General features: G+C 39.7%; 1 protein-coding gene across 1 annotated transcript in view; it reads left to right on the forward strand.

The window, feature by feature from the left end:
- Positions 1-24,231, forward strand: part of LOC137428324 (piezo-type mechanosensitive ion channel component 2) — a gene marked incomplete at its 3' end in the record, with an annotated part of 148,446 nt that overhangs the window by 53,923 nt on the left and 70,292 nt on the right. Inside the window, exons 13-16 of the mRNA XM_078768965.1 lie at positions 6,309-6,457; positions 6,684-6,857; positions 9,926-10,104; positions 11,745-11,899. Coding sequence (XP_078625091.1) covers positions 6,309-6,457; positions 6,684-6,857; positions 9,926-10,104; positions 11,745-11,899 — 657 coding nt within the window. The remainder of the gene's footprint in view (positions 1-6,308; positions 6,458-6,683; positions 6,858-9,925; positions 10,105-11,744; positions 11,900-24,231) is intronic.

The raw sequence follows: 24,231 nt of genomic DNA on the forward strand, positions 1-24,231 counted from the left end.
ATTAATAAAAACTCGAATCTGTGAAAGCTTTCATAGTTATCATTCCAAATTAATAATAACTCAGATCTGTGAAAGCTTTCATACTTATCATTCCAAATTAATAAAAACTCGAATCTGTGAAAGCTTTCATTCTTATCATTCCAAATTAATAAAAACTCGAATCTGTGAAAGCTTTCATACTTATCATTCCAAATTAATAAAAACTCGAATCTGTGAAAGCTTTCATACTTATCATTCCAAATTAATAAAAACTCGAATATGTGAAAGCTTTCCTACTTATCATTCCAAATTAATAAAAACTCGAATCTGTGAAAGCTTTCATACTTATCATTCCAAATTAATAAAAACTCGAATCTGTGAAAGCTTTCCTACTTATCATTCCAAATTAATGAAAACTCGAATCTGTGAAAGCTTTCATACTTATCATTCCAAATTAATAAAAACTCGAATCTATGAAAGCTTTCATACTTATCATTCCAAATTAATATAAACTCGAATCTGTGAAAGCTTTCATACTTATCATTCCAAATTAATAAAAACTCGAATCTGTGAAAGCTTTCATACTTATCATTCCAAATTAATAAAAACTCGAATCTGTGAAAGCTTTCATAGCTGTCATTCCAAATTAATAAAAACTCGAATCTGTGAAAGCTTTCATACTTATCATTCCAAATTAATAAAAACTCGAATCTGTGAAAGCTTTCATACTTATCATTCCAAATTAATAAAAACTCGAATCTGTGAAATCTTTCATACTTATCATTCCAAATTAATAAAAACTCGAATCTGTGAAAGCTTTCATACTTATCATTCCAAATTAATAAAAACTCGAATCTGTGAAAGCTTTCATACTTATCATTCCAAATTAATAAAAACTCGAATCTGTGAAAGCTTTCATACAGTTTATCATTCCAAATTAATAAAAACTCGAATCTGTGAAATCTTTCAGACTTATCATTCCAAATTAATAAAAACTCGAATCTGTGAAAGCTTTCATACTTATCATTCCAAATTAATAAAAACTCGAATCTGTGAAAGCTTTCATACTTATCATTCCAAATTAATAAAAGCACGAATCTGTGAAAGCTTTCATAGTTATCATTCCAAATTAATAAAAACTCGATTCTGTGAAAGCTTTCCTACTTATCATTCCAAATTAATAAAAACTCGAATCTGTGAAAGCTTTCATACTTATCATTCCAAATTAATAAAAACTCGAATCTGTGAAAGCTTTCTTAGTTATCATTCCAAATTAATAATAACTCGGATCTGTGAAAGCTTTCATACTTATCATTCCAAATTAATAAAAACTCGAATCTGTGAAAGCTTTCATACTTATCATTCCAAATTAATAAAAACTCGAATCTGTGAAAGCTTTCATACTTATCATTCCAAATTAATAAAAACTCGAATCTGTGAAAGCTTTCATACTTATCATTCCAAATTAAAAAAACTCGAATATGTGAAAGCTTTCATACTTATCATTCCAAATTAATAAAAACTCGAATCTGTGAAATCTTTCATACTTATCATTCCAAATTAATAAAAACTCGAATCTGTGAAAGCTTTCATACTTATCATTCCAAATTAATAAAAACTCGAATATGTGAAAGCTTTCATACCTATCATTCCAAATTAATAAAAACTCGAATATGTGAAAGCTTTCATACCTATCATTCCAAATTAATAAAAACTCGAATCTGTGAAATCTTTCATACTTATCATTCCAAATTAATAAAAACTCGAATCTGTGAAAGCTTTCATACTTATCATTCCAAATTAATAAAAACTCGAATCTGTGAAAGCTTTCATACTTATCATTCCAAATTAATAAAAACTCGAATATGTGAAAGCTTTCATACTTATCATTCCAAATTAATAAAAACTCGAATCTGTGAAATCTTTCATACTTATCATTCCAAATTAATAAAAACTCGAATCTGTGAAAGCTTTCATACTTATCATTCCAAATTAATAAAAACTCGAATCTGTGAAAGCTTTCATACTTATCATTCCAAATTAATAAAAACTCGAATCTGTGAAATCTTTCATACTTATCATTCCAAATTAATAAAAACTCGAATCTGTGAAAGCTTTCATACTTATCATTCCAAATTAATAAAAACTCGAATCTGTGAAAGCTTTCATAGCTGTCATTCCAAATTAATAAAAACTCGAATCTGTGAAAGCTTTCATACTTATCATTCCAAATTAATAAAAACTCGAATCTGTGAAAGCTTTCATACTTATCATTCCAAATTAATAAAAACTCGAATCTGTGAAATCTTTCATACTTATCATTCCAAATTAATAAAAACTCGAATCTGTGAAAGCTTTCATACTTATCATTCCAAATTAATAAAAACTCGAATCTGTGAAAGCTTTCATACCTATCATTCCAAATTAATAAAAACTCGAATCTGTGAAAGCTTTCATACTTATCATTCCAAATTAATAAAAACTCGAATCTGTGAAATCTTTCATACTTATCATTCCAAATTAATAAAAACTCGAATCTGTGAAAGCTTTCATACTTATCATTCCAAATTAATAAAAACTCGAATCTGTGAAAGCTTTCAAACTTATCATTCCAAATTAATAAAAACTCGAATCTGTGAAAGCTTTCATAGTTGTCATTACAAATTAATAAAAACTCGAATATGTGAAAGCTTTCCTACTTATCATTCCAAATTAATAAAAACTCGAATCTGTGAAAGCTTTCATACTCATCATTCCAAATTAATAAAAACTCGAATATGTGAAAGCTTTCATACTTATCATTCCAAATTAATAAAAACTCGAATCTGTGAAAGCTTTCATACTTATCATTCCAAATTAATGAAAACTCGAATCTGTGAAAGCTTTCATACTTATCATTCCAAATTAATAAAAACTCGAATCTGTGAAATCTTTCATACTTATCATTCCAAATTAATAAAAACTCGAATCTGTGAAAGCTTTCATACTTATCATTCCAAATTAATAAAAACTCGAATCTGTGAAAGCTTTCATAGCTGTCATTCCAAATTAATAAAAACTCGAATCTGTGAAAGCTTTCATACTTATCATTCCAAATTAATAAAAACTCGAATCTGTGAAAGCTTTCATACTTATCATTCCAAATTAATAAAAACTCGAATCTGTGAAATCTTTCATACTTATCATTCCAAATTAATAAAAAATTCGAATCTGTGAAAGCTTTCATACTTATCATTCCAAATTAATAAAAACTCGAATCTGTGAAAGCTTTCATACCTATCATTCCAAATTAATAAAAACTCGAATCTGTGAAAGCTTTCATACTTATCATTCCAAATTAATAAAAACTCGAATCTGTGAAATCTTTCATACTTATCATTCCAAATTAATAAAAACTCGAATCTGTGAAAGCTTTCATACTTATCATTCCAAATTAATAAAAACTCGAATCTGTGAAAGCTTTCATACTTATCATTCCAAATTAATAAAAACTCGAATCTGTGAAAGCTTTCATACTTATCATTCCAAATTAATAAAAACTCGAATCTGTGAAAGCTTTCATAGTTGTCATTACAAATTAATAAAAACTCGAATATGTGAAAGCTTTCCTACTTATCATTCCAAATTAATAAAAACTCGAATCTGTGAAAGCTTTCATACTCATCATTCCAAATTAATAAAAACTCGAATCTGTGAAAGCTTTCATACTTATCATTCCAAATTAATGAAAACTCGAATCTGTGAAAGCTTTCATGCTTATCATTACAAATTAATAAAAACTCGAATCTGTGAAAGCTTTCATACTTATCATTCCAAATTAATGAAAACTCGAATCTGTGAAAGCTTTCATACTTATCATTCCAAATTAATAAAAACTCGAATCTGTGAAAGCTTTCATGCTTATCATTACAAATTAATAAAAACTCGAATCTGTGAAAGCTTTCATAGTTATCATTCCAAATTAATAAAAACTCGAATCTGTGAAAGCTTTCATACTTATCATTCCAAATTAATAACAACTCGGATCTGTGAAAGCTTTCATCGTTATCATTACAAATTAATAAAAACTCGAATCTGTGAAAGCTTTCATACTTATCATTCCAAATTAATAAAAACTCGATTCTGTGAAAGCTTTCATACTTATCATTCCAAATTAATAAAAACTCGATTCTGTGAAAGCTTTCATACTTATCATTCCAAATTAATAAAAACTCGAATTTGTGAAAGCTTTCATACTTATCATTCCAAATTAATAAAAACTCGAATCTGTGAAAGCTTTCATAGTTATCATTCCAAATTAATAATAACTCAGATCTGTGAAAGCTTTCATACTTATCATTCCAAATTAATAAAAACTCGAATCTGTGAAAGCTTTCATACTTATCATTCCAAATTAATAAAAACTCGATTCTGTGAAAGCTTTCATACTTATCATTCCAAATTAATAAAAACTCGAATTTGTGAAAGCTTTCATAGCTGTCATTCCAAATTAATAAAAACTCGAATCTGTGAAAGCTTTCATCGTTATCATTCCAAATTAATAGAAACTCGAATCTGTGAAAGCTTTCATAGTTATCATTCCAAATTAATAAAAACTCGAATCTGTGAAAGCTTTCATAGTTATCATTCCAAATTAATAAAAACTCGAATCAAAAATCCAGCTTTGCGAGATTTACAAAACACAAGTTCCACAGAAGGGGTGGTATGACCTTTTAATGTAAAAGACCATTGTAGACATGACTGATGAGTGCAGCAAAGGAAAGGATGTCTAACTCTGAGATGGTAATAGACATGACTGATGGGTGCAGCAAAGGAAAGGATGTCTAATTCTGAGATGGTAATAGACATGACTGATGGGTGCAGCAAAGGAAAGGATGTCTAACTCTGAGATGGTAATAGACATGACCGACTGTAATTTTGGTGGTGGTCTTCTACACAAGGGTGAATGGTAATGTTTTTAGTAAAACGTGAAAACACCAATTTATCGTACTCGTGGATACTGCACATGCATGTGTAATTTTGAGAATTTGGCATTGAAAGTCCTAAAAGTCATTTATAAATCAATTTTACCTCAACAGGGAATGAGCCTATTTCACATATTTCGACAAAAAGAGGATTTATCAGGTTATTTCTCCGAAATAACCTAATAGAGTGGGTTCCGGTATCCGGCCTTACAGTACATTCATTCATCCGTTAACATTTGACAAAAACATCTTCTCACAAACTATCCGAATAATATGGATCAAATTTGGTATGATGCATCAGGACAGCAAGGTATCATGGTGTTGTGCCCCCTATGTAGGGGTTCAAAGGGGGGTTTCCTCCAAATACTGGTATTTCATTCAAAAATCTTCTTCTAAGAAACTGCCAGACAGATCCAGACCAAACTCGCCACGAGGCATCAGGACCACATGCCCTAACTTTAAGTTGTGCTCCCCATGGCCATATCGCCCCTAGAAAAGGGGGCCACGGGGTCCCTCCCAGAATCCCTCATATTCACACTATATCACCGATTATGGACCAAATTTGGTACAACACATCATAACATTAAGGTCTCATGAGGTTGTGTGGTCCCCATCCGGATCCGCCTCCTATAAGAAGCTGAAAAGGGGAGTTTAATCTCAAATCCAGGTAATTTCTTTTTAAAAATTCTCAGAATCCATGGGGATATAACCGTCAGTCCCCCATGGGGCTATTCTTTTTTAAAATTCTTTTTTTTATTATTATTTATTATTATTATTATTATGATTATTATTATTATTATTATTATTATTGTGTACAAGATCGAGGCTCATGTAAGAGCTAACATTAATCACAAAAAGACAAACTGACACATAAAACATAAGATAAAGGGAGCGGGAGACAAGATGGGGAGAGGGGGAAGCACACAAGTACAACATTTGAGAGCAGGGACATCGGGAGATCTGTGGGAGGGAGAGGGCTTGGGGAGAGGAGGCACGGGAGGGGGGGGGGGGGGGGGGAGAGGTATAAAACACATAGACATTGCTCGGACATCCAGGAAAGAAGTCGGAATTTAAAAATTTTTCAAAAGAGTGGATCTGGGGTGAATTAACAGGGGTAGAAAAGATCAAGGTTTTATTATATAGCTCAAAACTTGTGCTGGTGAGCAAAATGTTGAGTAACTTGTGTGAAACCCATGACAAGGATACATTGAAATAACCAGATCAACAATGCAGGGAACGTAACACTTTGCTTGTGAGATGGAGGGATCTCTAGATTAAGGCTTTTCCTGCATCTCTATGTCCAAAAGTATGTTTTTCCTTTTTCAACTTCTCCTATGCACTCCAGTTTCTTCCTTTTCCGTGTAGATCTTCTTCGAATGGTGGCGCCATAATCTTCGCTCTTTCTGGCTGGTTGTGATTTCCTACACTATGGTGGTCTTGGTGTCAGTGTACACCTTCCAGTTTGATGGCATCGATGAAATATGGACCAACATCGCACACCTTACTACTACCCAGTACGAAATATAATCTTGTCTGGCATCCTGTGATTCTATCTCGTAGATTGTTAAATGATCCGTGTCACGAGTTCAAAGTGAGTGCAAATGTTCGTAATAAAGTGGACAGGTATTGTATGGTAAATGTAGGAGTACTCTGCTGTGTACAGCAGAACAGGATTAAATTGTTATTAACGTATTAGTTTGTTGACTCCAGAGGCAATAAGCAACATCCGATTCCTTGCAGACTGCAAGACTTGGGGCTCGAGCGTTTCTCAGTGGGAGATCTTTTTAGTCGAATCTTCATCCCAACGGCTTTCCTCCTGTGCTGCATTCTTCAGTTGCATTACTTCCACGAGCGCTTTCTGCATCTCTGTGATGTCACGCGCATCCGCCGAGACAAGCAAAGTGTTGTGGGAAGGTGAAAGCTAAAACTTCCTTTGTCTCCTTTTTTTTTTTTTAGGTTCTCAACCTTTTTTTTGGTTCTCAAAACTTTTATACTTTGATACTTTCTCAACTTTTATACTTTTTTTGGTTCCCAACTTTTTTGGTACTTTGGTTCTCAACCAGGAAAAGTTGAACCGTGGTGGGAGCCTTGTTTTTTTGTTGTTGTTGAGGGTGATAATGATAATGCGTTTGTTATATATATATATAAATATATATATATATATATATGCAATGCACATACAATGTGAAGTAATTTGGCAATGTGTGCTTAAAACTTACATTGAATAAGAAATAGATAAGAAATGAATTAATTTTGGTGAGTGTAGAGGAGCCTAAAACAACATTTTGGTGATGAAATTAGTGGCATGGTTTAAAATATTGATATCCATTCTTTATATGCTCACAAAACCTTGCAAATTGATTCACTGAGGGTGCGGATTGCAGTTGGGTAAAAGCTGTCATGCAAGCGAGCGATTACAGTTGGTCCTGATGGAACGATAATGTTTATCTGAGCAGAGCAGTTCACAAATATCGTGCGCTGGGTCGAACTCATCTTGGACGATAGCTTTCACTCTTTTCGCTACATGACTGGAGTACAGGCTATCAATGGAAGGGAGGCCGCACACAATAACTTTCCAACTTTACTATCCTACAGGTATTGACTACCTGCTGATTTGGGATCGGGTCGTCCTGCGTTAAGCTGCCATACCAGACAGTGAAAGACAGTGTCAGAACACTCTCTAGTGCTGCCCTATAGAACGTGATCCACACAGGACAGCCGGCCGTAACTTTTCACCTTTTAATAAATAACAACCATTACTGAGGCTTGTTTACATGGTGATTGGTGTTTATCCCTCACTTAAGATCACTGGAAATCTGTGTGCCTAAAATTTTAAAAGGAGTGACAATTTTAACTGAAACAGCGTGAATAACCAAGCGTTAAATGGGAGGTTTGTGTTTCTGGAAGTCAACAATAATTTCCATTGTCTTTATGATGCCGAGTTCGAGTTTGTTTGGAGAACACCATTCGACAAGTTTTTCAACTCGATTACAGTAATCGCTTTCATCCTCGTTGAGAATCAGGCCAGAAACAGTCGTGTCTGCAAATTTCGCCACTGGTGAGCTATCGCATGATGCGACACAATCATGAGTGAACAATTAATGTAACATCGGGGATAAAACAGCCATGAGACATTCCAATGTTCAGGGTGACCGTCTGAGAAATGTTCGAACCAATTTTGACTTCCTGTGGTCTGTCTAAAAGAAAATCCAAAATCCAGTGACAGAATGAGTTGTCCGCGAGTTGTGGTATTGGTGATGTTATCACGGGATTTGATGGTGGTAAGTCAGCTTTGACGTTGTGGTAAAACCTATGGACCCGAGAGGAAGATGGCGAGACAGAGATAATGTGGAACAGGGATGCAGATGCAAGACGATGGTGATATAAGTGAGGAGGAGACGACGCAGTGGCGGTGTATGGACTATGAGGATGGTTGGAAAGAAAAAGGTCAAAGGTGTCTGCTTTAGCAGAATGATTGGGTGTGCAGGAATGGAATGTTCAACAAATAGTGTAAAATCATTGATAATGTTTCCATAAGTGCGTGAAGCAAGGTACATTCTGAACTCGAAGTAATCGTGAATAAATGTAATTATTTTCAAAGGAAGGAAAGGATGAAATTTTATTCAGAGTGATAGAAATGTCCACCTGTTGCTGCGGGTACCCTGGATCTACGTCTTGTGGTACGTAGTGCTCTGGGCCTGGCTTTCAACTTGCTTGTGCGTATTGTTACGGTGGCCGGAGCGGAATCTCACTCCCAGCACCAATTTGTTACGGTGCTCGGAGGAATTCCACTCCAAGACACCGAATGTGTTACGGCCCGGTGTTCGGGTTTACTACGAGGGGGTTAACCTCCGTTCACTCCTGAACTTACCAGACCTGCGGCTGCCGCGCTCGAATAACTTCGTGCTTAGCAGGTTGCGAATCAGCAACTATGAACGCCGATTGGAGAACGTACCGTACGTACCCTCCGGCGGTTTCCCTTGTTCCCTGATGGAAATTTATACGGCCGAGCGAAAAACGTTGGTCACCGCCTGGGTAATGCTAAAGCCGTTACAGTCGATGTTAAACTGGATATGAAGAATGGTGGATCAATTGAGAAGAGACATTCACGGACAGAGAGAAAAGGAAAACGTTTAACAATTTGATTTATTACAGATATTTAAAATGCGATTATTTTAATAACAAAGAAAAAGGGACGAGAAGCAGAAACTTAGCTCATTCTGCGCTTTATTACTATTACTACGGATAAACATCACATGTGCCCAGCACACTCTCACGGGGGAGGGAAGGGGAACGAACAACGAAGGAACCTGCCAGCACAAAGGTTACGTGCTCCCAAATTCCTCTCCTTGCGGTACCAAACATCCCGTTGTCGCCACTGAGAAGCACCAGCAGGTAACGACGATCCCAACACAGACCGGCAGAGTGAGGTCGATCGTCAGCACGGAAGAGTGACCCAGGCCAAGAGAGGAGCACACGTGCTAGGCCAACAATCCAGGCAGAGTCAGACAGGCCCAGAGCCGACAAAGAGACAGGCCCAGAGTGTAACAATGCCGATGTAGAGGCTCAGTGGGGCAAGAGAGACCGGGCAGAGAGCAAAGTGTCCACAATGTCCAGCACAACTGCAACCGCCTGTGACCAAGAGCCTGGACCAAGAGCATGCAAAAACCGTTCCTGCCTGCGATCACGATGGCAATGGCACCGTCTAGGCCTGATGGTCATATAAATTGTGCAAATCGTCGTTGCCGATTCACACCGTGCCTTATGAGTAGTGTTTCTTAATACTACATTGTGGATATTGTTATCTGGCTCTTCCTCTCCAAAAGTATTTTATACCAAACCGAGCTCTGAATGGTTGTTAATATGAGTGTTTATATTGCTCCACAAACTTCGTGCCTAGTTTTTTAGGTCGAGATTCGTTATCGGTTTTGCATCCATTTACATTTACTGAAGGTGAACCCTAGATCTCTGTGTGGATGCAGGTTGGCATGTCCAGAGGGAAGTTTGCCAGACGTGAGCTTCGCAAGTGATGGAGCTCATGGCATGCCGGGGAGTTCGGAACAGGACATGTCAGGAGAAAAAGAAGATGGAGAAAAAGATGATTATGAAGAAAAAGAAGGGAGTAAGGAAGTTAAAGAAACCGATGAAGAAACCCCAGAGGGTTAGTTATTTTTGGGTTTTCTCTTGTACCTCTTTATGCATTTGTTTTTGTTTTCTCTTTTATTACCGTGCGCACGGGAAGCAAAAAGCAGGGTTAAGCAATTGGTATATGTCTGTCCGTCCATCTTATCTGTTTATAATCACCTGTTTATGATCGAGGAACAGCTTGTTCAAATCGAATGTTATATTTTGAACACAAATCAGAATCTGAAACAGAAAGACAAGTTTTTCATTTTAATGTACAGAACTTTGTCTCTGAATTTGACCCGATCGCACGTGCGCAGAGAGGCGTGAGATGATTCTTTACTCTGCCTGCCTGGTAGTTCAACAAAATTGAAAATCATTCGAAACAGGCAGCTTAATGTTTTAAAGGAAATCATAAAGCACACAAACAACAGGCATGAATAACTAATGTAACGTGTTAGATAGGGTGATGTAATAGGTGCTGGATAAAATGGCGGCAGAATCCGGAATTTATTTATTTATACACCTTTAAACCTTTATTCTCATTGAATTATATATTTGGACACTGTATAACACAAATCACCTTCATACTACTTCCAAGAACCAAGCAATATATCGATATATTGTATATCAGTAGAGGGCATGGCATGTGAGATAGTACAGTTTGTGGGTGAAGAAGAAGCTACCATATGGCTATGTACATCTATGGTGATCAATAAATCCTCGATCTCCTAAATTGCGACTCAACGTCTTGTTACAATGTATAAGGTGATGTATAAGACTGCTTCATAGTGTTACACTTCCGGAGATTTTAAAACGATATTTAACACGTTGACTGCCAACTCTTATGATATACCCCACTCCCATTCACAAGACGAGTATGCATGTGCATATACTTTGTTTTAAATTTTTACCCTTTTTTGACAAATCCAAGTTAATTTCGTATTTATTGCTGGGGAAACCCCACATTATGAGGACACTCATACTTGTTTTGGTCAAGATTTTCAACTCCGCACACAAGTTTCGAGCTGTCTGGTAGAACAGTTTTAAGCACTGAATCGACCTTTGTATTACGTCATTGCTCATGGTATATCATGTGCTAAATAGCAGGTGTTTTTTTTGTTTGTTTTTTTCTTCATGTCATTACCCTTCTAAATGGCACGTATGAATGCAGATGAAGCCAAATGAAGGCAATGGCAATGGCAATGAAGAATGCCAAAACTTCTCATGGAGACTGATGATGACGATCATGATTATTACATCGATTTATGTTCACAGAACAGTGGGCAGATCGTCTGCTATGTTACCTGGCACGGCAGAATATTCTGTTTACGATACAATAGCGTAATATTTTCTATGATAATACTCATAGTCAGCAGTCAACTTGTTAAAATCATTATTTTATTAACATTGAAGTAGATACTTGAAGACTTTATTTGTTTTTATTGTATTTTATTTTTTTTTGCTCTTTTTTTTTTTTGCTCTTTCACGAGCCTCGATCTTGTATACAAAAAAAAAAAAATAAAAAAAAAAAAAAATTGTACTGTCTGTGTTTATGGATACCTTGTGTTGTGCTGGTGCCGAACACTTATTACCACAACAAACGCGAAGTCACAGACGAGCAATGGTACCGTGACCGTGTTGGGTTTTAACCGTGTCCTGTCGGTCTCGCTGCAGAAGACAAGTGGGCGCTGGTGTTCTCCCGCCTTGGGGAACTTTCGCTTTCACTCCTGGAAGCACTAGACAAGGCCCAGGCTCTGGCCTGGCGTCTGCTGGAGCTTCACGTGTTCAAAGCGGTCGTCTTCACCTGCTTTTGGGTTGCCTTGCAAGAGGTAAAGGCCTGTGAAGGGTCAGGCATTTTAACATTAACTTTTATGGAGTACAAAACATTGTGTAAAATCTTTAATCTGTGAATATAGATTCATTAATCGCTACAAATTGTTCAAATATTAACAAAGAATAGCATTTCCAACACGTCTAAGAGCATTGTCAGGTCTTAGCTATTAGTAACGCAGGATAAACATTAAACATGGTATTCATTGTTCTTGTTCAAAACCTTTTCTTTTGAAAAAACAAAACAAAAAGAACAAAACCTTTGTTTGGGTTGTAAGCTCTTGGCTCTTTCACGAGCCTCGATTCAGTATACAAAAAAAAACAAAACAAAAAAACCATGAGGGATTTATTCCTTCAAATGTCACTTTTTTAATAGACATCACTGAATTGATTGATTGATCATGATCATCAATTTCACACAAGGTAGAAGCTTCATGATTAAAGGCAAACATCACGAACCTCCTGCCAAATATCGATTGAAGTTTTTATCTCACAGTTTACATTTATAGAAATTACAATTTTCAAATACTAGATATTGATTGAGGTTTTTATTTCACAGTTTACACTTGTAGAAATTACAATTTTCAAATGCTGGATATTGATTGAGGTTTTTATCTCACAGTTTACATTCATAGAAATTACAATTTTCAAATGCTAGATATTGATTGAGGTTTTTATTTCACAGTTTACATTTATAGAAATTACAATTTTCAAATACTAGATATTGATTGAGGTTTTAATTTCACAGTTTACATTTATAGAAATTACAATTTTCAAATACTAGATATTGATTGAGGTTTTTATTTCACAGTTTACATTTATAGAAATTACAATTTTCAAATGCTAGATATTGATAGAGGTTTTTATTTCACAGTTTACAGTTATAAAAATTACAATTTTCAAATACTAGATATTGATTGAGGTTTTTATTTCACAGTTTACATTTATAGAAATCACAATTTTCAAATACTAGACATTGATTGAGGTTTAAATTTCACAGTTTACATTTATAGAAATTACAATTTTCAAATACTAGATATTGATTGAGGTTTTTATTTCACAGTTTACATTTATAGAAATTACAATTTTCAAATGCTAGATATTGATTGAGGTTTATATTTCACTGTTTACATTTATAGAAATTACAATTTTCAAATACTAGATCTTGATTGAGGTTTTTATTGCACAGTTTACACTTACAGAAATTACAATTTTCAAATACTAGATATTGATTGAGGTTTTTATGTCACAGTTTATATGAATAGAAATTACAATTTTCAAATGCTCGATATTGATTGAGGTTTTTATTTCACAGTTTACATTTATAGAAATTACAATTTTCAAATGCTAGATATTGATTGAGGTTTTAATTTCACAGTTTACATTTATAGAAATTACAATTTTCAAATACTAGATATTGATTGAGCTTTTTATTTCACAGTTTACATTCATAGAAATTACAATTTTCAAATACGAGATATTGATTGAGGTTTTAATTTCACAGTTCACTTTTATAGAAATTACAATTTTCAAATACTAGATATTGATTGAGGTATTTATTTCACAGTTTACATTTATAGAAATTACAATTTTCAAATGCTAGATATTGATTGAGGTTTTTATTTCACAGTTTACTTTTAGAGAAATTACAATTTTCAAATACTAAATATTGATTGAGGTTTTTATTTCACGGTTTACAGTTAAAGAAATTACAATTTTCAAATGCTTGATATAGATTGAATGAATGAATGAATATGAATGCATATAATGCTTGATATAGATTGATGTTAAAAAAAAAAATTACAGGCGTATTTATGGTTTTTCCGTCAATTTTCATTTATGGACGCTTTCCGAACGGTTCTGTGATTTTTCTCAGTGTATCGTCTTCGATGTCCGTCAGCACGCAAAATTTCAGCTTTCTATGTCACCTAGAAGGTACCGAGTATTAAAATCACTCAGTGAGTCAGTTAGTCATTGAGTGGTTAGAACAAGCTTAACATATATTATTACGGCCTGGGGTTCGGGTTTACTATGAGGGGGTTGGTTAGCCTCCATTCCCTCCCGACCTTACCAGACCTGCGGCTGCCACGCACGAATAACTTCGTACCTCAGTAGGTTGCGAACCAGCAACTACGAACGCCAATTGGTCCGTCGCGCGATAGCTTACCTGTACCATGTGACGGTCTCAATCAGGGAACGTACCATATGTACCCTCCTGCGCACCAAATTTAGATGGCCTAGCAAAACCGTTGGTAACCACGGGGGTAATGATAATTGTGTTGCAGCCGATTGTTAACCTGAGTGCGGGCAATGGCAGATCAATGGAAGAAAAGACTCATGGACAGAGAGAAAGGAAAACATTTAACAATTTGATTTATTACAGATATTTACAATGAAACTTATCGATAGGAAAGAAAAAAAGGGACAAAAGGCAGAAACGTAGCTTATTCTACGCATTATTACGATTACTACAAATAAACATGACATGGGCCCAGGACACTTTCACGAGGGAGGGGGAGGGGAACGAACAAACGTTGGAAACCTGTTAGCACAAAGGCTACGATGCTCCGGATGCCTCTCCTCGCGATGCCCCCATCCCGGTGTCGCCACCGAGCAGCACGAACAGGTAATGGCGATCCCAGTACGTACAGGCAGGTGAAGCTTGATCGTCAGCACGGCAGAGTAACCCAGGCCAAGAGAGGAGCACACATGCTCAGTGAACCCAGCAGAGAGAGAGACAGGCCCAGAGTCGACAAAGAGACAGGCCCAGAATATAGCAAACTTGCAGACACGTGGTGAGTGCACAAGAGACAGGCCGAGAGTGGAGCAATCTTGCAGGCACGTGGTGAGTGCACAAGAGACAGACCCAGACTGTAGCAATCTTTCAGGCACGTGGTGAGTGCACAAGGGACAGGCCCAGAGTGGAGCAATCTTGCAGACACGTGGTGAGTGCACAAGAGATAGACTCAGACTGTAGCAATCTTGCAGGCACGTGGTGAGTGCACAAGAGACAGACCCAGACTGTAGCAATCTTTCAGGCACGTGGTGAGTGCACAACTGCACAAGGGACAGGCCCAGAGTGGAGCAAGCTTGCAGACACGTGGTGAGTGCACAAGAGACAGGCCCAGTCTGTAGCAATCTTGCAGGCATGTGGTGAGTGCAGAGACAGGCCCAGAGTGGAGCAATCTTGCAGACATGTGGTGAGTGCACAAGAAACATACCACCGTATATCTATCACCTGCACCGATCTCATATAGCGAGATGTATTTTACTTGACAAAGTTAAATAAAAAAACACTAACACCAGAACGAGAATCCCAGCCTCGCTTAAATAAGTGAATAGGTACAGTTGGTTATAATATTGCAAGATACGGTAAATTTTGGCAGATTTCAATCCAGATTTGGAAATTATTTAGTCTACAGCATCCAATCCTCATATCTGAAGCCAGATTTTAATGATATGCTGTAATTATGTAATGATAATCGATCGTGTTTCCAAGGCAAGGCACGTTTGAGTAGTCTGAAACAAAATGGCGGCTTAAGAACCCAGCGAGGTGCAGTGGGCTGACAAAGATGGCGGGCCGCTATATTGGTACACCACCACATCGGTTTTTTTTTCTTCTGAGCACCTCGTTAATCATCTTCAAAAAGGATGTTATAACACACCCAAAACACCCAGTTTTCATCCTCGCAATCTGTTGGAGGTCCAGGTGTATGCATGCAAACTTTGGGGCCGCTAGTTTTCATGGTTTTGGAGTTATGGAGGAGACAGACAGACGGACGGACGGACAGACACTGCCTTTTATTATATATAATATATATATATATATATATATATATATATATATATATATATATATATATATATATACCTACATATACACACACGCACAAGAAAAAAAAACATTAAAAAATAACATAGAGGGATGAAGTCTCAAAAAAACAACCCCGCAAGGTAGGTATGAGGCCACAAAACGACACCACAATCCTCCTTTGGATTACCATCACGACATATTTTGACGTTTTTCTTTTGTTGTGGGATTTTCATGGTACACCAACAACCCTTTTCACCCTCTCATTTACCACAGGTCATCTTCCATTTAATGTACGTGGAGATCCGCCAACATCACATGTTTACATAAAATGGTGCAAAAACGGATCTCCTTAACAGCAGACCAATCAGCTTACTTCCAATCATCAACTCGGTCATGGAAGCCATCATCGCAGTTGATATCAAATCATTCCTTTTTTTTTTTTTTCAAACATCCTCATCTCAGATCATCAATTCGGATTCAGACCTGGTCACTCTACCTTGGACATGCTGCTCGTACTCACCCAACAATGGATGGAGGCCCTCAACATCAGACATGACATCAGGTGACATGACATCATCATGACATGACATCAGACATGACATCTTCACATATCTTGAGCTTTCAATACAGTTTGGCATCCTGCCTCGTTCTCCAAACTGTCTGCCTATATGGATGGAATCCAAGGCCTTTGTAGGCTGTGTGGTGGGCAAAATCCCATTAAAAAAAATAAAAATAAACTCCACTCTTAGATTACTGACTTCCTCCATTCTTGAAGCAAATGTGTGGCTCTCAATGGAACCGTTTCTTCCCCTCTCCCTGTCAAGGCTGGAGTGCCCAAATGCAGTGTTCTCAGCCCTATCTTATTCCTAATCTTCATTAATGATCTCTCTGCCTCTCTGGTAAATCATCTTCATCTCTTTGATGATGACTCCACTCTCTGCCGTGACATACCTCATCCTTCTGACAGACAGGTAGCAGCATTTTCCCTCTCCTCAGAGCTTGACAAAATCACAATTTGGTCAAATACTTGGAATATGTCTTTCAATCCTGAGAAATTCCACACACTCACTATCTCTCTCTCTCTCTGAAAGGACCATACGGCAAATCCTCCCATCTAATTTCTCAACAACGCTCTCAAAGAGGTTCAGTGACTCAAACTCTTGGGTCTCACTCAGCCATGATCTCTCTTTGGGAAACCATATTTTAAAGTTAGCCTCCAAAGTCAGATGTCGGATGGGCATCCTCCGTCGTACAAGGTCCTTCCTTGGCACACCTGAGCTCCGATCCACCTACGTCTTGTCCACCCTTTGCGTTCTCCCTTACCCCTCATCCGTTACCTGCATCCCTTACTTTCCCCGTCCATCTATTTTCTCCCTCCACCCTGCCGTTGGCGTTTCCACTTTCTCTTGTTGTTCCCTTTGTTATGTTGACATGATTTTTCTGTCATAGCTATTCCACAAGCCTGGACCATGCAGTAAAAAAAAGAAGTTTTGCGGGACTTTCACTGGAAAATGCAGCAAATGTCGAATCCACGTATATAGGGGAATTGTTTGAATGGGGGTAAAAAATAAAAGTTTTTATTTTCATTTTTCGATTAATGAGGTTTAGTTTCAGCATGCAAAATTCAAACAAAGCAGTAGATTACAAAGTTTTATTTTTTTTTACCCCCATTCAAACAATGCCCCCATATTCGTGGAATCGACATTTGCTGCATTCTCCAGTGAAAGTCCCGCAAAATATATCCCGTCCGACTGTATATATATATATATATATATATATATATATATATATATATATATATATATATATATATATATATACATATATATACATATATATACATACATACATACACACACACACACACACACACACACACACATATATATATACATACACACACACACACATATATATATACATACACACACACACACATAAACACACACACACTAGCAGATAACCCAGTTGTAAGGGATTTAGTTTGCAATAGAGTGTGGAATACTTAGAGAGTTTGACAGGAATGTCCTTTGACAGCATAATGGCTGGAGCCCGTGGAAATTCCTTGGGGTCTTTTGGGTATTTTGCGTCTAAAAGGTGTTCAGCATCTAAAGAGGCTTTTAGGTCTTTGGGGTATGTTCGGTCTTTAAGGGTCTTCGGGATCCTCTCGGTCTTTGGAGTCTTTGGAGTCCTCGGGGTATTTTAGGTCCTCTGGGTCATCTGGGTGTTTTGGATCATAATTAATAAATGTACGTAATTAATAGACAGGATGCAACCAATGTTCAAACAGTACATAATTAATAGACATATAATCATTTGGCTAAACGGTCAGATGGCTTCAAAAAACCGTGTTTTTTGGTTTTATTTACAGACTTGGCATTTAATATGGAATTTTTTTTTTCTTGACTTGGGTTTACTTTATTAACTTAGTATATCAATCTGGTGAGTTTCTTTTACACTTTGGTGATTTATTTGTTAAAAGAACCATGTCACTGATTGTCTGTCACAGCAAGAAGTCAACAACAGGATTATATCACAGGTGGCGTGGCAAAATGTACGGACAGGTGCATTTGATGATTGGCTTCACAGTCGGGTATACAAGGGTTGTTGCGTTCTGTATTAGTGGAAAACAACTGCTGCACGTCTCCAAAAGTTATTGCCGCTTCCTCTGGAGATGGTCCGTCAACTCGACAATGCTGTTTATCATGGAGTGGTGGCTTTACGAAATTACGGCATGAAATAGCGTGCTATTGCTCGGCAGTATGGCATCACTCAAGGTCAGGTGTCAAAGATCCTGAAACGAAATGCTCAGAGGGGTGTCCCTACTCCAACACCGAGGCCAGGACGTCCCCGCAGAACCACAAGGAGGGATGATCGCCAGCTGCACCGGTTAGTCCGCAATGGCCGTACCAAGTCAGCTAATCGGCTTAGGTCTGAGTGGCAGCAACTGACAAATGTGCCTGTATCCAGAAGGCTAGTCAACCAACGACTGGTTCAAGCAGGCTATCGTGCCAGGCGTCCCCTGAGAAAGCCACGCCTGACCAGACAACACCGCCAGCGCCGATTGCAGTGGGTCAGAGAGCACCGTCAATGGCAGCCAGGACACTGGAATCACGTAATATTCAGTGACAAGTCTAGATTTCTGGTCTATCGTCAAGATGGCCACGTCCGAGTGTGCAGACAAGTGCATGAAGCCTACAACAAAGATTGTATAGTGCCAAGAGTCCAAGCTGGAGGTGGTGGGGTTGACCGTTTGGGCTGCTTTTCATGCAGGGGGAAAAACTGACCTGGTTGTTCTGAATGGAAACCTGAACCAGTTCAAGTACAGGGCCATTCTGGAAGAAACATTGCTTCCATTTGCTCATGCAGCCTTTCGAGGAAACATTGTCTTCCAAGATGACAATGCATGGCCTCCTCGTGCTCGCATGATCCAACACTTTCTTGCTGACCGTGGTGTAGAGCATATGGAGTGGCCTGCCTTGTCCCCGGATACGAATCCGATAGAGAACTTGTGGGCAGAATGAACGCGTCAAATCGACCACTTGGACCAGCAGCCGACCTCTGCGTGAAATGCAGCAGGCTATTGTCACTGCATGGCAAGCGATTCCTGTCCAAACCTTGGCAAATCTCGTGAACAGCATGCCTCAACGTGTAGGTGCTCTCCTGAATGCTCGTGGGGGTTACACGAAGTACTGAACTGTAATTTTACTATCCGTAATCCCAGTCGTAATTAAACTTTTGTTTTTGTTTAAAAATTTTTTGGCTAATGTGCAAAATAAAAAGATACTTCTGGAAAACGTACAGAAGTTTAACACAGTACTGTCCGTGAATTGAGTTCGATATCAGTTTACATCACTTTCAAGGATCAATTTATTTGCTTCGAAATGTCAAATGTGGTTTTTGTTTCCTTTAAAGGTCACATTAACAAAATCTAGAATAATTCCAACATAATTTCAATGAACTTTTGGTTCTAAGACATCTTGAAAAGTAAGTTCACCCCCACCAAAAAAATATTCCATATTAAATGCCGTCTGTATTTCGATATATAGATCGTTATAGACAGATTGAATTTTTTTTTCTTTTACTTCCTCTATATGTGCAAACCAATGACTGAGTATATGCACCACGTGCACAATAAAAATGCAAATAACTTGGAATTGCATGAATTTTGATATTTGTAAACCTCCCCCTGCACTGTATGGACCAAGAGCTCTTAAGTGATGTATCACTCAGCATTGTACATGCTGTGGTTACGACATTTACCCCGATCAGATGCAATCAAGCAACTTGCATATATATATATATATATATATATATATATATATATATATATATATATATATATATATATATATATATATATATATATATATATATATTGTTGCGGATATGAGGACTGTAATTTTTTTATTGTATGCTTTATTATTATTATTGTTTATTCTGCGCCTCCTGCCTCCGGAGTTGTGTAAAGATAAAAAGGGCGTCTCGGTAGTTATTCCATAAACACCACATTGCAGGACCCGATAAAACCCTTGTTCAGTAGCTTATCTCTTATTATGTGTCTTAGGGTAAGGCTGTGTCTCCCATTAATCTAAATACTCCATTGCACCGAGTGAAATAAGAGTAGATTCCCTTCATTCCCATTCCCAAAACCTCCATTTCCCCTTTCGTCATTGCCAGGCCTCAATTGCCTTTGCCAATTACATCCCCTCCAATTGCCGCCATTGACCACGAGGCAGGGTCGGAAAAGAAGGGCGTGTCTCCACCTCGTCATAGAGGGGAGGAGTGAGCCAGCCCCGAACAACCAACCGAGCACAAGGGGTTTGGTTTGAGAGGGCGGAGGAAGAGCGTTTGGGGGAGGTTCGCAAAGGTTGAGGGGCGGGGCCTATATAACCCGCCACGGGAAGCCCCCAAGGGCAGACGAGAGGGAGACAAGCAGAGGGAGTCCGAGAGACGAGTACAAAGGAAAGAGCTGGGTCGTCAGAGCAAGAGCGCGTAGAGAGGTCCATGACAAGAGCTGAGTTGGTCGTCGGGGTGGTCAGTGGTTGCGTTGAGTGGTTGCGTTGGGTTGCGTTGGAGAAAGAGTGGTTGGACAAAAGAAAGAGAGAGGAGAGAACCCGTCACGCCAGACCCCCCACCAGCGCGTCGGCTCCACCAAGCAGCTCCGACCCGTGACTCCGCGCACACGACAGGCTCGGTGGCATCAGCGGCCGTCGAGGTCCAGCCCGACGTCCCGTGCGGGATCAAGCTCCAGCCAGCTCCGTGCCGTCCTCCCCCTCCAGCCACACACCTCCTTCCAGCAATCCACTCTGCAATTCCCCGCGTGAGTCAGTGTCTTTGTTTGTTCTGTCCTGGGTAGTAAGTAAGCCTGTTAGATAAGCTAGTATTTTCCCTGTGTCTCTAAAAGCTTCTGTATATTATTTTCGTATCTTTCCTTCTCCTTGGTTACTTTGAGCCTGTAAATAGTAATAAATAGTAATTGTATTTCAAACCTTTCTTTGCCTTAGTCTTCCTTTTCTTCACATCCGTGTCGTCTTAGTCTTTTCCCGATTGAATAGCGGTGGCGCGATACGGCCAACGTTTTGGGTGAATCGGGTTTTAGTCAGGGAATAACTGTTCGGCCGCGGTTACACCACCGCTCGGTCAAAATAACATCTAATCCGCGGACCGTAACAAATTGGTAGTCAGGAGTTGGGATTCAAACCTGGAACTAAATTTATTTAGCCCAAATTGTGGACACCAATTGTGTTATTACAGTAACAAATTGGTGTCGGGGAGTGAGATACGAGGCCCGAAGCGCGCTTAACGCGCTCAAAATTATAAGCTGCTGGTAAATTGTGTTTTAAAGCAAAACCCGAATTTTGAAATCGCGCCATGGCTGGTCAAGGCGACGGGATGCCGGTGGGAGAGATAAACGGGGTGGAATCGACCCAGGACCTCGGGGAAATGTATGTGGAGGAAAGGGAGGAGGAGAACATTGGCAATGTGGTTGAGGGGGTATCAGGTGCACAAAATGGCATCCTCGCGCACGTGGGTGGAGCGGCACCAAATTTTGCCGCGCCCGCGACCGTAGCAGCGCCGCTGGTGGATTCGAACCTTTTTTTTCTGCAAATGGGGGCCTTTATGGACAAAATGAGGGACGAAGCAAGGGCTAATAGTGAAAAAATGGAAAACAGAATGATGGAGGCCCTTATGGGACAAATGGGGAACCGGATGGATGCTCAGAGTGAGCAATTGGGGGTAATGAGGGACGAAGCGAGGGGTACCGGTGAGGGGTTAGACAATAATTTTAAGGGATTAGACAAGAAATTTGGGAAGTTAGACGACAAATTTGAGGGGTTAGACAACGGGATAAAAGAGGTGAAAAATGGGTTAATGGGGTTAGAAAATAGAATGGAAGGCAAATTGCGGGAAATAGGGGAGCAATCCGCCCGAGAAATTAAACAAATGGGAGAGCAGATAGAGGAGGTGAAAATCGGGGTAGAAACCAAACTGGATGCTCAGAGGGATGAATTGGGACAGATGAGGGTGGCATCTACAAGAGAGAGGGAGGAGATGAAAGGGGAGATACGACGAGGTGGAAGTGAGGAGGTCTCGGGGGTACGCGAGGAGGTAAAGCGAGGTGAAAAGCGTATGGAGAAAGAGGTGAGGAATAATACGGCTAGGTTACAGGGGGACATAGAGGGTCTGACGAAGGGAGTAGAACAGCTGACAGTGGGACAGACGGAGTTAGTGGAGCAGGTACAAAAGAACACTGCGGTACTAGGAGGGTTAAAAGCGACACAAAGAGACATCAAGGACGACTTAATAGCGACACAGAGGCAATGTCAGATGGTACGTGAGGGACTGACAATGAGGTTGGACGAGGTGACAGAGGTAATGGAGACGAAGGACCGGCAAGTGAGGACGCACATAGAAACGGTCAAAATAGCCTTAGAGGACCAACTTGAGGAGACGCACCGGGAAATAAAAGAGGTGAAGCAATAATTAGAGGAAGTGGAAGAAGAGGTGAGTGAAATTAAAAAGAGACGGACAGAAACTAAAAGAGAAATACAGGAGGAGGTGATGGAATATGTACAAGGTCGGTGCTCAACTCATAATGGTGTGCTTACTAACCAAATAAAGAGTTTGCAGGTGGCGAAGGAGGTGCGGAGACGAGGCGCCAAGGTGAGTGGTGATATACGTGGAAATGTACATGATGTGAGGGGAGCTTCAGTCGGCTTGGGGGTTGTTGTGGACCCGGGTGTTCGTGAGAGGCCGTTGGTGAAGTGTGCGACAGGTTTGGTGTGCGAAGGAAGAGGTGTGCGAGAATGTCCGACCATGGGGTGTGTGAGGAAAAAGTGCGCGCCAAGGAGTGAGTGTGCTGTCGAGAGTGAGCCGGTCGTAGCGCGTGTGCGAGGTAGCACATGGAAGCGCGTAGTGAGGAGTGTTACGGAGGAAGTAACAAAAGAGTGTGCGCAAGAGGATGCGTGAGAAAGGTGTGTAACGGACAGGTGCATGAGGAAAGAGTGCGCTGTCAAGAGTAAGGGTGAGTGCGCTGTCAAGAGTGGTGGTGAAAGTAGTGAGAGTGACACGGAGCGTGAGTTGGTTGTGACAGGTGAGCGAGGATGTACACCTGGAATGGAAGGATGCACACCTGGAATGGTAGAGCGTGTGTGGGAATGCACACTTGAGTTGGTCGTGAGGCACGTGGTTGGGTGTGCGAGTGAGAGCACACCTGTGATTGTCACAGAGGAGGTGACCGAGGAGGGGGCGCGAAGAGGTGTGTTGGTGAGGTGTGCGAGCGACGAGTGTGTGCAAAGGTGTTCGGTGGTCAGGTGTGTGACCAAGTCTGTGAGCGGAATGAGTGTACCGAGGGGTGTAAGAGAAGGTACGACGAGGAGCATGGGAAAAGCTGGATGTATGAGCAAGAAAGGGGTAGCGTATGCGTGTAAGCATGCAGGTGAGGCATCGACGGTAACCGGGTTAGCGGTTAGAACGACATTTAGCTGAATCGGGCCCCCGGTGCGCGTCGGGCAGCTTCGCGTGCCGCGAGGACCAGCGGGGATCCGAACCACGGCGGGTTCGAAAGGACCGCCGTACGCGATCCACGCTGGGCATCGCTTGGAACGGCCGCGTCCGTGCTCCGCTAGGCGGAACGGGCAGCCCGATAGGAAGGGTCGTCATGGCGACCACTTTTGTTGAGGCTTTCCGGCAGGTCGAGATCGGGCCATGGGATGGCTCCGTGCCGAGGTGGTGCGTGGGATCTCGGCCCGGGTAAGCCCCCCGTCCCTGCACCGAATGCGGGACGCATCCAGCCGCCGGCACCAAACAACCCGCATTCATTGCTCGGCTTTACGAAGACGGGCTGTGGAAGTGAATTGGCGCACCGAGAGGCACTAGTGAGTGGACGGTGATGATGGTGATACTGAGAGTGTTTTTGGATTCGAAATTTTGGGATAGAAAATTTTTGATTTGTTGAATTTGGACGAGCAAAATTGATAGTGGGACCTCCCCGATGTGGTGGGATGGCAACTC

Source organism: Myxine glutinosa, unplaced genomic scaffold (assembly GCF_964187855.1).
Source record: "Myxine glutinosa unplaced genomic scaffold, kmMyxGlut1.1 SCAFFOLD_775, whole genome shotgun sequence".
Lineage (NCBI taxonomy): Eukaryota > Metazoa > Chordata > Myxini > Myxiniformes > Myxinidae > Myxine > Myxine glutinosa.